Consider the following 16,775-nt stretch of genomic DNA (forward strand, 5'->3'; position numbering starts at 1 on the left):
GGCCCTGAACTGAGGGTGCAGTGGTCCAGGGCAGGCTGTGCCCCATGGAGGAGTGCCAAGTGGCTTCATTCGGGCTGAATCTGCCTCAAATTTCTTGAGTTTCTCTGGGTGGGATTCTAGACATTTCCCCCTCCACCCGAATGCCAGCTTCTGCCCAAAGGCAAGTGTGTCTGAACAGTTGGGCTGGATTTCTGCTGGGAACTTTGGGCTTCAGACGAAGATGAGCTATTTGCTCCATTACCTTCCCAGCTCTTGTCCCTATTCTGGGAGTCCCCTGATAGCATCATCTCCAGTCCCGGCTAAAGCCCTTTATGAGCAAGACCAGGAAAGATGGGTGATCATGCTCAGGGCTGGTAAAACCAGCAAAGGGCCCATTCAGTCTCCGAGGCAGGATGAAGAACCGTTTCCTGCTCCCTGCAGAGCACGCTGCCCCACCCCACTGCCTGGCTTTGCCAATCACTAGCTGAGTGACTTGGGGCAAGTTAATGACTCTCTTCTGTCTCAGCCTGTAAAATCAATAGTACCCATCGAATAGGGTTGCCAAGAGGATTAAACAAATTGATGCCTATCAAAGGGCTGAGTGCAGTGCCCGGCTCAGTAACTATCCGTTATGATTATTCTGAGAATCCATAGGAAATCAAGATCTGATTGATTCGTGAGAGATACGTTTAGCCTTGAACATGTTTCCTTAGGAATTAAGGACAGATGATTGAGTAAATCAGGCAAAATCTAGGACTTCGGTCCCTACTAAGGACCAAAGGAGCAGGACACAGATTTGAGGCTTAACCTGTCAAAACCTGTATGACTTCTCTCACTCATTCATTCATTTACTTATTCCATTTATACAACAAACATCTCTAGAGTGCATACTGGGGGTCAGGGACTGTGGAGAGTCCTGGGGATGCCATGATGAACATAGATTAATTCATGGTGCTTATGTCCTAAGGGAAAGATTGCAGGAGAAGAGGAGGCAGGTCATGGAAGAAAACAAGTATATGAACAAGTTCATTTCAGAGAGTGGTTAGTTATTCATGTCTGTGCAGCAAATGATCGAAAGCAAAATAGCTTAAAAACATCATTTGTTTGCTCAGGATTCTGCCATTGGGGCAGGGACTGGTGGGGACAGCTCCTCTTTGCTCCGCGTGGCATCGGCTGGCTCACTCCCATGGCTGGCCAGCTGTTGCCGGCTGTTGGCTTGCGGCTCAGCTGAGGCTGTAGGCCAGGGGCTTAGTTTTCCTCCAGGTGGCCTCTCCATGGGGTTGGGTTGGCGTTTTCACCGTGTGGTGGCTGAGGTCGGCGAGGGAGTGAGCTAAGATGAGTAGAAAGAGGTATGGGAAACCACCAAAGGGTCCAGGCAGGGGAGGAATGCAACCTGATTGGGTAATGGCAAAATCTCTCTGTGCCTCACTTTTTTCATTCACAAAAGGAGAGGCCTGCCTGTTTCACCTCTCAGGTCTCTTTCAGCTAATTTTTCCCAAAAGAGAACCAGCCCTTTGGCAGCTGCAGTTTCTGGATTTGGGCCTCTCCGCTGCACTGTCTTACCTATAGAGCAACGAGAAGCAGAAGTCTTCCTGAATGCTTTATGAGACAAGACACAAACTCATTAAAGAAGGAGTCTTCAGTCCATTCTCCAGGCTGTTTTGTGAGCCTCACCATCAAGCACAAAACTGCACACAATGGATATGAAAGGCAGATGTTTAAGTGAAGGCTCTTTTGAGCAAAAAAGAAGGACTACCAGTCATCAAAGAATTCCAGAAGGCACAGTTCCTCGAGTCCAGACAAGACCAGCAAATAAAACCAAATTCCAGTGAGCTAGTATTACCTGATGTTTGTTAGTCTGAGATGGGGGGGGGGGGATCAGAATAGAAGTTTTCTTTAGAACTTAATTAGATTGAGATGGTTGCTCTGCTCCTTAAAGGGGGGAGCTGAGCATTTAACATTACAGCAAAGATCTTTTTCCCCAGGTCTCTGTAAGGGGAGCCCCGACCCTATCAAAATGTGCGATAAGAAAGTTACATGTGTCATTTTGAACTAGTTCAAACCAGCTAGGCTGCTCCCTGCTCTGAGCTGCTGGCTATTAGCTGTCATCCAGCCTGGATGTGAGACAAGCAGGTGGATAAGAGAGACATCATCTCGTTAGGACCTGCAGGAACAGGCAAGCGGGGTGCCTATCAGTGGCGCTCATCTCCGAGGCAGGCTCGGACTCCAGCACGAAGCACCAGGTTAGATTTTTTTTTTTTTTTCATTTCAATGACATTTTTTGGGAAAGTTTCAGATTTAATCCTCTCCCAGGATAGAGTTATTTCAGTTGCCACTGATGCTTCCGATAAATGAGACAGGGTTTCATTTTTTTCTTTGCTACCAAGGCATCTAATTTTATAAAAGCCTTCAACAATGCAATAATTTATTGTAGCAACAGGATGGCTACGTGCAAAGACTTGTCTGCTTTTCTGTTAATTTTCTAAAGGAATCTCTTCCCCTCGTCACTGAGAAGCTGTGCGTGCCTTTCTCTGTGGGTTTCATTAAGACTGTTTGAAGTCATGATGGCAAGATCATTACAATGTTTTTGAAAGATAGTGGGTTTCAAAGAGTTGTACTTAAGAGACTTAAAAAGCTTCATCAACTTAATTCCGGCTACTCTTTCAGAGCTGTGATCTGGAGACGCTGTAATTGGTATTATTTTCTTTACAACCTTACCCTCAACTACTGTTGTTCTCATTACTCCTATTCCTCTTCTGCAATGACACCTGTTATACGAAATTTAAAAATATGTTAGAGACTAGAATCTTCCAAGGAATTCAGAACCAATGTAGGAATGACTGCATCCACATACAGACACACACACACACACACAAATGGGGTTACTGTACACGTCTGTACAGAAGGGTAAACTGAGCAGAGGATCTTTGTGATAGTTGCTCAGTTGAGTCCAACTCTTTGCAGCCCCATGGACTGTAGCCCACCAGACTCCTCGGTCTATCGAATTTTCCAGGCAAGAATACTGGAGTGGGTTGCCGATTCCTTCTCCAGGGGCTCTCCTGACCCAGGTATTGAACCCACATCTCTTATGTCTCCTGCATTGGCAGGCAGATTCTTGACCACTAGCACCACCTGGGAAGCTTTTTAAAAAAATTACTTCCAAGAAATATTTTTATTTATTCATATTTATTTATTGATGTATTTTTTGCCACACAGCGTGTGGGCTCTTAGTTACCCAACCAAGGATTGAAACCATGCCCCCTACAGTGGAAGCACAGAGTCTTAATCACTGGACTTCTAGGAAAGTGCCATTTTGATTTTATTTACATAATTTTTTTGAAGGCATCTAGCTTAGACAGCTTTTCTTACAGTCATGCCATGGCCATGCCAGGGGTAGGGTTAGTGTTGTCATACGTGAGATGTCTGTACAGGAGTTAGTGAAAGCATTTGCATATGTCCCCAGTTTTGAAGTATGGGAATAGAGGGGAGGAAAAAAAAAGGAGGTCCTTTTTGAACCTCAGAGGCAGGATTGGGGTTTTCTGCTAAGAGGGAGGGCAAGGAAGGCAGGTTGGAGCCAGGCAGTTTTGGGAACAAGGAAATAATTCTCACAAGTTCCTAAGCTTGATCTTGATGTACACGGAAGGGTTATATTTGCATTATAATCATTTCAGTCTGTGATTGAAACATCTTCTGCCTCCGTTTTGCAGAGAAGTTAAGTCAGGCCCCAAACATGTCAATTAGCTTGTCCAAGCTCATAAAGAAAGACGGTGAATTAGGATGAAAGTCATGCTATTCCCAGTCTTGGCTTAACCAGCTGGGTTTTTCTGCCTGTCCTGGTGGGTGTTAGAAAAGAAAAAGAAGTTGGTGGAGATTGCATAAACCAGGGGCGCCTCTTCTGCCTCTTGGCAATGTGTTTATCACAGGTATTCTGCAACGAATGCTTTGGTGGTTGAGCCAAATTCCAAACCCATTCAGGGTATGTTATTTCACAAGTTGGTCTAGACCTAGAACTTCTGATAGTAGAGTAGATATGGCTCCTCCAGCCAAACGTGTCTTGTTGATTTCTGAAAAGCTGGAGGGTGGCGTGGGAGAAGATGGCAATATGGGGGTCATAGGACAAGAGATCGGGTTCTTGTAGAAAAACAGTACTTTTGACAAAGAGCAAATGAATCAAAGATATTATTAGTTGCTCGGTAAATTTTTTTTTATTAATTTATTTTAATTGGAGACTAATTACAGTACTGTGATGGTTTTTGCCATACATTGACATTAATCAGCCATGAGTACACATGTGTCCCCCCATCCTAACCCTCCCCACCTCCCTCCCCACCCCATCCCTCTGGGTTGTCCCAGAGCACCAGCCTTGGGTGCCCTGCTTCATGCATCGAACTTGCACTAACATCGAAAGTGGGGGAATGTTACAGGAAGACATACTGAGGAAGAATGTCTCTTCCACTGTGCAGATGTCTTTAAAAATGCCTTGTGCCCTCTCTGACACTCAAGCTATTGATGTTGCTAAATCCACTCCTCTCAGTGGATTTTAACTGCTTTTAAACTCAGTGGATTTTAACTGCTTCTCCACCCAAACTCCTCTCCGAGTGATTGTTTCATTTGGATGAGCCCCGTGGCTCCTTAATCAAACCTTGCAGTCAGTGCAATGGTCTGGGATTGCCGCCCACCCACCCACCCCCCAGAGTGGGCAGCCATATGCTTTTCCATTTGGAAGTTTCCCTTCATGATCCCCTTATTTAAGATGAGAGGGTCTGGAAAGAATTTTTTGAATGAGAAAGAGAGAGAGAGAGAAGTGAAAAATACTACGTCGTGAAGTGCTATTTTTGCCTTTAAAAACATACACTCTCAGACCCACACAGTGGACCGTTCTGGAAACATATGAGCTCAAGTCATAGCCAAGGTCTCTGCCTGGTAAGAGCCCTTCCTACCCGAAAGGGACCGCTTCTTAATAGCTGCATTCATGGGAGTTAAAATTAAATTTCTGTGTGTTGATGTAAAGCCAGCTTTCCCCTCAGGGCTATTTATTTTAAAAATCTAAAATAGTCAGGGGTCTGCAGCATATGCTGTAACGTAAGCGAACTGGGGTCTGTTCTCCAAGCAAAGCCCTCTTTGTGCTGGCCTCTGTGCCTTAATGCCCTCCAGGAGGGCCCTGGCAGCCCCTTGGCTTCCCCTTCAACATGTGGCAAGCTCAGGCAGTTTTCAGACTTGCCTACAAGGGCAGTTGTTCAAGATGTTCATACCTGGAGGTAAAGGCTGTAATAAACAGCGCTGGCTCTGGTCTGCCGCCTTAGGATGGAGGGGCAGGGGAGGGGGTGGTTGTGGCAGAATTGGTCCTGCGTGTGGGATCACTTTTCCTTCAGCGTCCAAGGCTGAGATGAATGCTGTGTTTTAATAAATTGTTTTAATTGACTCAGTTTTAAAAATTAAAAATAAATATTAGCAAAAAAAGAGGAGGCCATTTCTAATAATGCCAATACATAAAGCTAGGAAGTGGCGCAAATCTTATAAATGCAAATGTTTAAAATCTAGATTTGAAGAAAAAACAGTAGAAGCACAAGGCATACGTCTCCCCTGCTCCTTTGGATGGAAAAGAAGAGTAAGTGAGACTCCTTAAAATGCCTTTGGAAGATCCCAAACACCTTTCAGTCAAGGAATGAATAGCATCAACCATGGCGGGAAACAAGATGGATCTAGTGTAGACGCTGCCTCTGCAAACCCAGCCAACCTCTCCCCCTGCCACGCAGTTATAGTCTGTCTTCCCGACTTGATTGTCACTTGATTTCTATGCTTGAGCTTTTCATTTTACTCAGAAGAAACCTGGACAGATGATGGGAAGATTTGCTTTTCCCCATTCTCAGAAACCACTCATGTTTGCTCCTCCCTAGGCAAATATTGGTTAGGAGATTTAACAGATGAGGTACTGGGGATAAGGCCGTCTGAAAAGAAAGCACTTGTAAGTGTAAAATGACTTCCTCTTGTTGATGGGGAGGTGATTTCATTTTTTATTGAATAATTAGTAATAGCTAAATGATGCTGAAGCTGAAGCTCCAATACTTTGGCCATCTGCTACGAAGAGCTGACTGATTGGAAGAGACCCTGATGCTGGGAAAGATTGAGGGCAGGAGGAGAAGGGGGTGACAGACGATGAGATGGTTGGATGCCATCACTGACTCAATGGACGTGAGTTTGAGCAAACTCCAGGAGATAGTGAAGGCCAGGGAAGCCTGGCATGCTGCAGTTGAAAAGAGTCAGAGACAGCCTAGCGACTGAACAACAGCACAAAATGCCCTCTACCTGTTCATTGTATTGGATATATTGGTTGGATAAACCCAAACAAACTTTTTGGCCCACTCAGTATTATGCAATTGCCTGAGCGTGTGAGTTTCTGTATTATCACCGATGGTGTCTCCCTAAACTCTTTTAGCAATGCACCTAAGTGGAGACAGTGCATTTGCACAGACTGTCCACAGCCCAGGTAAAGATATGCACGAAGGGAAAAGACTCTTCTGGGGTGACGGCTTCTGCAGAACCCCAGTTTACCAGGTTTATCCAGAACTCTCGAGCGAGGAGGAGAAGCCGCGGCCCTCATGGGGACTGAGTTTCCCCTTCCTTTGTGCCTCACTTGGGATCCATGAGTGATCGGTGTACAGGGAGTGACCTCCTTCTTCGGGCAAACTGAACCAAGTTGAAGCTGTAAAAGCAGGACCATAAATCAGCTCCGATACAATGGCAGAGTTCTTGAAAGCACCTAAAAGCCCCCTCTGCATTCCTTCTAGTTAATGAGCAACAAGGTAGATCCCAAGTCAAGGGTTTGCTGGAGGCCAAGTTAGAAGCAGATGATGGATATGCAAAAAGCGGTCACCCGGAAAAATCTGAGCCACCTAGAGAAACACGACCAACTTCAAAGGCCTCCTAGGCTTTCTCCTACACAATGCTCTGCTGGCTGAATAAGCTGGATTTAAAAAGGAGCTGGGTTCTTCAATGGAATGGGCTGTTAGGACACATTTTGTGCCTACTCTCTCAATGGGGACTTTCTCTTAAGAACTGTCTTTAAATCTTCCCCTTGCAGTGTTGTGCGGCTTCCCGGTGACATGGTGCAAAGCTGGTGGTGGCCTCCTCTTCTCACAGTTTGGAGGCCCTCAGGTTCCCTTGTTACCCCTTTCCTGGGACTCCCAGGGCTGTTCGTTACAACTTGCTCCTTCTTTAGCCTTTCAGGTGGGCTGAGACCACGTAGGTCTTCATGGAAGATGAAACTGAAATAGATTCTTGCTGGTAGATTGAAACTCTGTAGGAGTTTTTCTTTCTCTATGAGATGATGTGCTCCAAGCTTCTGAAACAGGAGAAAATGGGAAAATCAGATTAAATAGTGAGTCCCCAGTCTGTTTGATCATGTTTGTGTGTGTGATTCTAGTCTATTGGTCTTCTTTTATCACATTTTTGTGGGCTTACCAATAAACCACGTAACTTTAAATTCATTCTGCTTTTTAGAAAGAATTCTTATATACTAATTAATGTCTGGACACAATACACACCAGACATATCCCCCCAAACCATCAATAATGCAGGGACACATTAAACGATAACAAAAGGTCCATGTAGGTATTTTTTTGTCTCTTCAGAAAAAAAAAAAAACACAGCACTCTCCCCCTGGGCAATGTATGTACCACATTTGAGTAAAAGCATTTACCTAGAGAGATACGGATTTAATGACATAAAGACAATGTGCGCAATAGTTTTACTTTTTGAAGTGCCAAACTCTCATCATGTTTATTAAAGAAACATGCGCTGACTCAGCTCCACAGAATGTGCCTAGCACAGTTTTGTGCTGCGGGTGACACCCACGGCTACTAGTCCCTTAGTGTCATCAGTTGTGAGCCATGGTGTTTTGGTTTATACCACCCGCTGGCCAGCACGTACAGATGGTCTGGGCCAGTGCTGCTGCTGTGGACTCTTCTCTGAGCTCTCCTTGCTTAATCCTCAGTGATCAGGTCTGTTCTGTGTAAAATCATTCTCAAAACCCCCAGCTTGGCTCGCACAGGCATTCAGGAAAGGCAAGTTCCCCTAACAGAGGGATACTTAACCAGGGGTCCCCGGACCCAAAAAGTCCATGTATGGACTTTAGAGTTGCAAATCACCAAGTGAGATTATATGCACAGTTTTGTATGTGGAGAGATGCTTGTGAGGTTGGGAGCTTGTAGGTCTCAGTGGATTCTCAGAGGAGTCTGAGTCCTGCCGAAAGTTCATGGCCATCACTCCAGCTGGTTTCCCACCTCCAATTTCATTCTCTTTCCAGTCCATCCTGTATATTACATTAGTGCAACATCTAAAACCTACTTTGCACGTCTTATGCCCCAACCCAAAGCTTCCAAGTCTCCCTTACCTGCAGGATGATGTATTCTCTTGCCCCCACTGCCCTCCTGATTCCATCTCCCACTGTTCTTCTCCACAGCTTTTCTTCTGGACTCCCTCTACTCATTATTTCGCCAACTCACACGTGGTCTTTGCAGTCTCAGTTACTTGCCTTGTCTCATCCCTTCCCCACATTTCAATCCTGCAACTCCTTTAAAGTCAGACTGTTTCACTAAGACTTTCTTCCCTCACCAACAATCTCACTCCTGTCCATAAGTTTGTATCCTCTGAATATGATCCCTGAGGCCTACAGAAACTTCAGTGTGGGTTTCCCAGTACTGCTCAGGAGGCCATTTGGGAAGTTTGGCCTTTGGATTGTTCTCGGTAGAAGTCTGGAATCTGAATAGTTCCACCATATTGCATAGAAGGGCTTCCCAGATAGTGGTAGTGGTAAAGAACCTGCCTGCCAATGCAGAAGACATAAGAGACATGGGTTCGATCCCTGGCTCAGGAAGATCCCCTGCAGGAGGGCATGGCAACCCGCTCCAGTATTCTTGCCTGGAGAATCCCCATGGACAGAGGAGCCTGGAGGGCTACTGGCACAGAGTTGGACACGACTGAAGTGACAAAGCAGCACAAAACTTTAATCCTAAACTCCCTCTTGCAATTTTACTTATTTCACACCATTAACCTTTCATGTGTATGTTTTGTCATCCAGCCTGGATTATCAATTTCCTGAAGATGAAGTTCCATTCATTCATTCTCTCATTTATTTGTCCCCCCAGACATGTATTGCATGTCTTTATGTGATGGAGCACCGAGACTGGTGTTGAGCTTCGGCTCCCACTACACCTGGACCAGTTCTATACACAGAGAGCATACTCAGTGAAGAATGAATGAATGAATGAATTAGGGTTAAATTGAGCCATTTCAGGAGTGCTTGAGAACCTCTGAAATGAATAGGAGCCAGAGTTTCTCTTGGTTTCTGGAGCCAAAGCAAACCCCTCAGGCATGGTGGTTCTTAAAATGGACCTTCTGGAAGGCTCAGTAAGTCCCAAGCAACAATTTCTTTCTACATCCAGGGAGACCATTTTCTGCTGACTCTGCACCATTCATGGCAGGTTTCTGCCTTCGCTGGCTCTCCTTGGCTCTTTCTTTCCCGAAGATGGCTAGGAGAGAGCAGGATCAAAGCCCACCCTGTCATGAGAGCTTGCAACTGATGGTGAGGAAAGAAAAAAGAAAACATGACTCCATTCTTCCCACCAGAGCTTTCTCGCATCCTCGCTCCTCGGGGCCCACAGCCACACTAGTGTTTCTGACGATGTTCCTTCCTGAAGAAGCCCACCTCTGGGTACAGGGGACAGGGGGACGTGGGGTGAGTGGCATCCATGCAGGTGGTGGGCTGAGGTTGTACAGCTTCAGGTGGGCCCGGGAACAGAGTGATGGGTGCACAAGGCTTTCAGAGACTGCCTTGGAAGCCCACGTGTTTGTCTTGGCCGGGTCCGTGGGCACCTGGGCATCTTCCATGAGAGCCGGCCAGGATGTTGGTTTGGTTCCTCGGCCTTCCGTCTTGGTTTGGGGTGGATTCAGTTGCTCTGCTCCCTTCAAAGAGGGGACACAGCCCCTGAGACTCTGGGGCGTTGGCGAGCCTGAGTTCTGTAAGCTGCATCCAGGAGGTATGGGGGCTGGTCTCCACTGCCTGGGATTCTGTTCTCTTTGGTGCAAACCAGAACCAGAGGGCTGGCTGGGCTCAGAAGGCCCCGAAGTCTGCTGTTATTGCTTCTCACCTCCCGCTCTTTCCTGCCAGTAAAAATAAGAGAGTGAAACGACTTAGATGCTGGACCTCCCTCAAGGCAAGTGTGTGCCGGGAAAGAGACAGATTGTGTCTGTGATTTCAGCATATCTTTACAACTTAGGCCTCAGTTCTCTTGATTTTTTTTTTTTTTACAGAAGTCCCCTGCAGAGGACCTGAGCAACTACTTTCAAAATAATGTATTAAAAATATACTGCATCACTGTTGGGTTGGGACCACTGATTGCATGTTCCTTGTTGGAATAGGGAAAAGTCACCTTTTACTCATTAGAAAATGGATCAATGTGAATATACGGTTGGCTGCCTTTTTATTTTACTGTGGTAAAATACATATACTCTTAAAATTTATCGTCTTAATTATTTTACACTGAATGATTCAGTGGCACTTAATGCCACCATCGTATCTACTTCCAGAACATTTTTTATCACCCCTAGAGGAAGGGTGGTACCCATTAAGCCATTATCCTTCCATCCTCCCTCCCCCCACCTCCTGGCAATCACTAGTCAGCCCTCTGTCTCCGTGGTTGACCCTCTTCTGGATACTTCATGTAAATATGTGCCCTTCGGTGGATGACTTCTTCCACTGAGCATAATAATGTTCCCAAGTTTATCCATGTTGCGGCATGTGTCAGAATTTCATTCCCTTTTGTGGCTGAATGTTTACCCTGTGTTTGGAGCTCAAGTTATTTTGTCTCCCTTGAATTTCCATTTCCACTGCCATCTTCACTCTGGCTTAAGAACTTCTGATGTCTTGACACAACTGAACTTGATTCCTTCCAACTCACTTCCCTCCAACTTGTCCGGCAACACCCACAACCACATCTGAGGATGACGTATACTAGGGCCCCTTGAAGGGCTGGTCAAAATCATAGCTTCCAGCACCACCCACACCTACGAAGCACACTCTTTGGGAATGGAGACAGAGGACCTACATTTCTAACAAGTTCTGGTCACTCTGATGTACGCATGTGAGCACCAGGGCTGTGACACAGGGCTGGCCAGCTCCCCCCTGAACCCCAGCCCAGGATCCCTTAGTCAACTGCAATGGCTGGGTTTCGTCTCCATCTACACCCACTGGAAATCCAGCTCAAAGGCTGCATCTCCTGTAATTCAGGAAACCTTCCTCAACTCTTGACCTGAAGCCATCTCTCCTAGACCATGAGCTCCCTGAAACAGAATCCAGGCTTCTCTTCACATCCCTTGAATAACATTCATCCCTTGAGGAACACTCGATGAGTCCTTCCACACGGTGCTATCCTGGGCGCCTCTAATCAATCACCTCATTTACTCTTCACAGAGTACCAGCAAAGGCAGTGTCACTATCCCCAACCTCGAAGAACTACCATTCCCAGGAAATGCCAGAGTGTTTCTGCTCAGTGGCAGGCAGAGATGAACCCCTCAGCCTAAATCATGGAGGGGTGCACCAGTGAGTGAAGCCTGTGAAAAAGGGTGTCTTAAACTCACAGGGAATAAAAAACTGTTAGGTGGTGGTGGTAGGACAATCATTTAAAAACAAGAATTAATGTCTGGGCTTCCCAGGTGGCACTAGTGGTAAAGAACCCTCCTGCCAGTGCAGGAGACATAAGAGACATGGGTTTGATTGCTGGGTCAGGAAGATCCCCTGGAGGAGGGCATGACAACCCACTCCAGTATTCTTGCCTGAAGAATTCCATGGACAGAGAAACCTGGCAGGCTGCATTCCACAGGGTTGCAAAGAGTTGGACACGGCTGAAGAGGCTGATCACAGCACAGCACACGTAGGTAACATCTAAGGAAAAGCTGTGTCCATGCTTTCCATCCCAGTCCCGCACTCTGTGCCTCCCCCAAGCCCGAGTGGTTTTCTCTATGCCTGAGGCTTCCTACATGGAAGGCGTACACCTTCATTCCTGCCTCATCTTATCCACATTTCAATCATTCTGCGCCCAAAGCCCACAGTATGAGCCATTCACTATGAAAAAAGCACAAGTTAATTCAAGGAGCTCCAGCAGCACGGCCCATGTGACATGTGGCTCACATGGGCCCTGCCCAGTTGGACTAGCACAGGGCTTAACCTGGGCCAAGAAAGTAAAGCTTTGAAGGAAAATGGCAGCTTTCCTTCCCACGTGAGCCAGCACCTCCACTCCCAGGCATGTCCCGCAAAGAACTGGAAACCGGAACTCAAACAGATACTAGTACATCTGTGTCCATAGCAACAGTGCCATTCACAATAGTCAAAAGGTGGTAACCACCCGAGCGTCCTTCGTGAACGGACAAACAAAATGTGACGAATCCAGAGAACAGAATGTAACTCAGCCTTAAAAGTATTGCCACTGCTGTAACCTGGATGCATCTTGGAAACACGATGCTACGTGAAATAAGCCAGACACAAAGGGGCAGATGTTGTATGATTTCACCTAGATGAAAAATCTAGAGGAGGAAAAATTCATAAAGATAAAGCAGATAAAAATTTACCTACTTTACCTGTGGGAAGGAGGAATGCAGAGTTATTGCTTAATGGGTACAGAGTTTCTGTCTGAGGTGATGGGAAAAATTTTAGAGATAAGGGTGACGTTTGCCTAACATTGTGAATGTAGTTAATGCCACTGAACGGCACATTTAACATATGATTAAAACGGTAGACTTTATGTTACTTGTTGTTGTTGTTGGTTAGTCACCCAGCTGTGTCTGACTCTTTTGCGACCCCATGGGCTGTGGCCCATCAGCTATTGTCCATGGGATTTCCCAGGCTTGAATACTGGAGTGGGTTGCCATTTCCTTCTCCCGGGGATCTTCCTGACGCTGGGATCAAACCTGTGTCTTCTGCATGGCAGGCAAATTCTTTACTGCTGAGTCACTGGAGAAGCCCTTATGTTACTTTTACTTTACCAAAAAAAAAAAGAAAAGAAAAAACCAACTCAGTTTTCCTTTCCAGCTACTCTAATAAAATAAAGAACTGTGGATTTGACAGATTCTGTTACGGGATCCTTGTGTCTTAGGTCCTCTTTGAGTAGGGTCTATTAGGAGCTCCCTGCTGTTGAAATCATAATCTGTTTAACCTCCTATTCCCCTGCCCCAGCTGCTGCGATCTGGAGAGAAAGAAATCCTCTGGCTTCCTCTGAATGGCCCAAGGGAGAGCCTTGCCCAGCCAAGAGGGCAGCCCCTGCCCCAGCAGACCTTTCAGAGGGTCTCCATCTGCACAAGGACCCCAGGGCACCTCCTGTCCTGGGATCAGAGTTCTGGCTGACTGTCCTGCGATGACCACTAAAATGGATCATCATTTCATTGTTAGAAGTTCCCCCAGCAACCTTCAGCCTGTGTCCTTACAGGACCTGTGGAATTTTTAACAATGAAACGAGGAAGTTTTAAAGAAATTTCCAAGTCTACCCCAGCCTTGGGAATACACCTGTGATGACTCTGCACCCCTGGCGTGGCTCAGTCTTACACATCCCACAAGCAGGGAGGGCAGGGACCAGAGCTGGGAACAATCATTACCGGGCAGCAAGGCCGGTGGTAAGGTTAATAGCTGTTCTGAAATACAACCACTATTCAGAGCATGTGCTTAATAATCTTCAATCAGCTCTCGTTTATTTGCATGTCAAATCGATTTTACATGCAAAAAGCATCTCTCATATAAATTAAATGCTCTATCAAAGCCCTCCACGCTTCCAAAAAGCCTCAGGCACTCACTTCAGGCTCTTTGGAAAAAACTTAACGCTAGGTTAGGTTTCCTGTAAAGTCATGTACAGATGTTTGGTTTTAATTTTTATTATTAGTTTGTCAAGGACATATGTAGATTTATTACATGCCAAGAATTGTTCCAAAATTTTTCACTAGTATCACTTCACTGATTTCTCTCCGCAATACTGTAAGACAGGTTCTGTTATTTTCCTCCATTGTACAGATGAGAAAACCAAGGCCCAGGCCTCTCTAATAGTGATGGCACAGACTGCAAGGACATCTCTTAAGATGGCAGGTAAGATACCAAACAAGCCCACTCTTTGGGAGGTTCAGCACCCCGTTTCCTCCTGTTGATTATGTTCTTATAAGGTCCAGGACAGTCCACTAAAGGACAAGGCAAGAATAGGTCTGCTGCCTGGCTCTCTCTTTGACTTCCCCTCATCTCCCTGGTTTCCAGGGAAATTGAGGGAAGGGAGAGAGGGAGGGGCTAGTGTCTCCACCTGCCCTTTTGTCAGGAAAAGATGGCAGAGGGGAAATAAGAGTTTTCAGAACAAACCCAGCATTGGTACTATCAACTTGAGGGTCCTATCATTTTCAGAGCAGCGCTGAAATTCCTGGTAATTCCAGTATCTGAGAGCCCTTTCAAGAGGTGATCACAATGCCATTGTTTTAAATCTGAATCAGGGCTGTGGATTGTCCCCATGCTTGTTTCCTGGTTTGGATGTTGCGCTTGAGTGATGTAGGATGTTATCGTGGGGGAAGTAGGGTGAAGGGTACCTGGGCCCTCTCTGCGCTATTTTTGCAGCTTCCTGTGTATCTATATTTATTTGAAAATAAGGTCTTTTTTTAAATGCCATTGTTTAAGAAGCCCGGGAACTGTAGCTACTTCTCCAGGCTTGTGCTGTTTCCCCTAGCTGTGAGCTCACAACAAGCTGATCTCTGTGATGGACCTATTGGCAGTCTCTGGGCGGAGCTCACCTGTTTCAGAGGGTGACCCCCTGCTTGGCACCAGTTCCCTGTTTCCCTAGATGAGGGTTCCCCTTTTTGCTCTGGAGGCCAGGACATTGTTAACTGCATCCCTGGGCGCCACCAGAAGCCTGCAGGGCTTTCCCATAAATCTCAGGCCATCAGCCCTGCGCCTCCCCTCCCCCACACAGAGCCTGCTGCACCTCCCATCCCTACGGTCCCCTGTTGGGCATCTGACATGTGCTGTTTCATTCATTTCTCTCAACCTCAAGAAAGGAGCTTGACTGGGAAGTGTGGGTGTCTGGGGGAGTCCCAGGAGGTGGGACCGTGGAAGCTGGGGTGAATAACAGACCATCTACAGGCCAGGACTAGAAAATTCTTTCCGGGGGACACTGAGGTTGGACTGTCATGCACAGACTGGGGTTCTAGTAAGTATTCCGAGGCCCAGAGTCATGAGCCTCATGGTAAACATGGAAACGAAATTCTCAGGCAGCAGTAAAACGGCCTGCCCGCCTTCTCCATGCTTCAAACACAAGGGGCTGTTATCTTCCAGGGGTTCTGAGAAGCCTGTGAAATTTCTTCTCCTATTTTTGTGGCCAGGCTGCAGGAGATGTATTCACAACCCTCTACTTACAGACATTAACTACCTAAGACTCTGGATCCAAATTGATTTCTCTCCCCAAAGCCTGGCATTTGGAGTTAGATCTCTTCTTCCTGGGACGTTGTGACTCCAATCATGAAATCCCTGAATGCGGGGCATGGAGATTCCACGGGGATTTGATCTGGCTAGAAAGCCTTGGAATCAGAGGCAATTTGTCACAGGCCACTCTGTATTAAACCCCCAGGGGTCAAGAGGATGAGTCTAGAAATTCCAAAGCTGGGGGCCAAGGGTCAGGAGGCACTGTGTTACCTCTCAGATGTCCCTTCTCTCTGTCTCACTTGTATTCAGCTTCAGAGTTTAGGGTCTGCTATTGCTTCTGGAAACATGACACCCCAAGTTCTTGTGGCTTCGTCTCCTGTTGTCCTGAGGGGCCAGGATAACTTTCTCCCAAAAGGAGCCTGTGGATTCCTTCCAACGCCCCCACCTTCTCCGTTGGAGCCTGATCCCCTGTTTTTGCCTTCTCTCTGCCCTTTGATCCACTGATAACCAAGGTGTCCCCCCAGCCCAGCAACAGCCTATGTGTGTTATGTGTGTTAGTTGCTCAATCGTGTCCGACTCTTTGCGACCCCATGGGCTGTAGCCCACCACACTCCTCTGTCCATGGAATTCTCCAGGCAAGGATACTTGAGTGGGTAGCCATTCCGTTCTCCAGGAGACTTTCCCAACCCAGGGATTGAACCCAGGTCTCCTGCATTGCAGGCAGATCCTATACCATCTGAGCCACTAGAGAAGTCCAACACTTCCCTGGTGGCTCAGACGTTAAAGAATCTACTTTGTGTAATTCCTTTCCCACAGATGGCAGGGCAGCTTTCGCAGGCTGTGCTTCTAAATTTTAACCTCCAGTCTGACTGACCGTGTCTCACGTGGTGCGGCTACGTTAGGGCCTAAGGTGGATGCTGTAATCTTCCTCCTGATGGGCTCCTGTCTTGGACCCTAAGCAACCTGAGCACAGTGAGGGCAGTCCTTCTGATAGGAGCTAAGACACACACTCTCTGGCCTTAATGGAGGAAGGTGACCCCAGTGCTGCTTTAGGGAGCAGCAGGAGGATCCTGGTCTGAAGCTTGTGTGCTCCCAAGGTGGTTTTTTTGAAGGATCCAACATGTGCCAGACAGTATGCTGAGCCTGTTAAATGCTTATTTCCTTTGACTCACATAATATCCTATCAGGCCAGAACTATTGTTCCTTTTTTACACATAAGGAAATTAAGGCACAGAGTGGTCAAGTAAGTAGTCTAGGGTCACACAGCAATGGTCAGGATTTGAACTCACGCTGTACCTTTCATGCCAGACATCCTCTCACATGGGTAGGCAAATGTAGCTCAGGCCAGTGAGCATGTGAG

General features: G+C 46.6%; 1 protein-coding gene across 9 annotated transcripts in view; it reads left to right on the forward strand.

Moving 5' to 3' along the window:
- Positions 1 to 16,775, forward strand: part of ATE1 (arginyltransferase 1) — a 274,124-nt gene that overhangs the window by 191,686 nt on the left and 65,663 nt on the right. For all 9 annotated transcript variants that reach the window (XM_081534824.1, XM_081535005.1, XM_081534851.1 and 6 more), the window contains one exon: positions 14,033 to 14,104. In XM_081534824.1, coding sequence (XP_081390950.1) covers positions 14,033 to 14,104 — 72 coding nt within the window. The remainder of the gene's footprint in view (positions 1 to 14,032; positions 14,105 to 16,775) is intronic.

Source organism: Giraffa tippelskirchi, chromosome 2, assembly GCF_054371585.1.
Source record: "Giraffa tippelskirchi isolate mGirTip1 chromosome 2, T2T-mGirTip1v1.2.pri, whole genome shotgun sequence".
Taxonomy (NCBI): domain Eukaryota; kingdom Metazoa; phylum Chordata; class Mammalia; order Artiodactyla; family Giraffidae; genus Giraffa; species Giraffa tippelskirchi.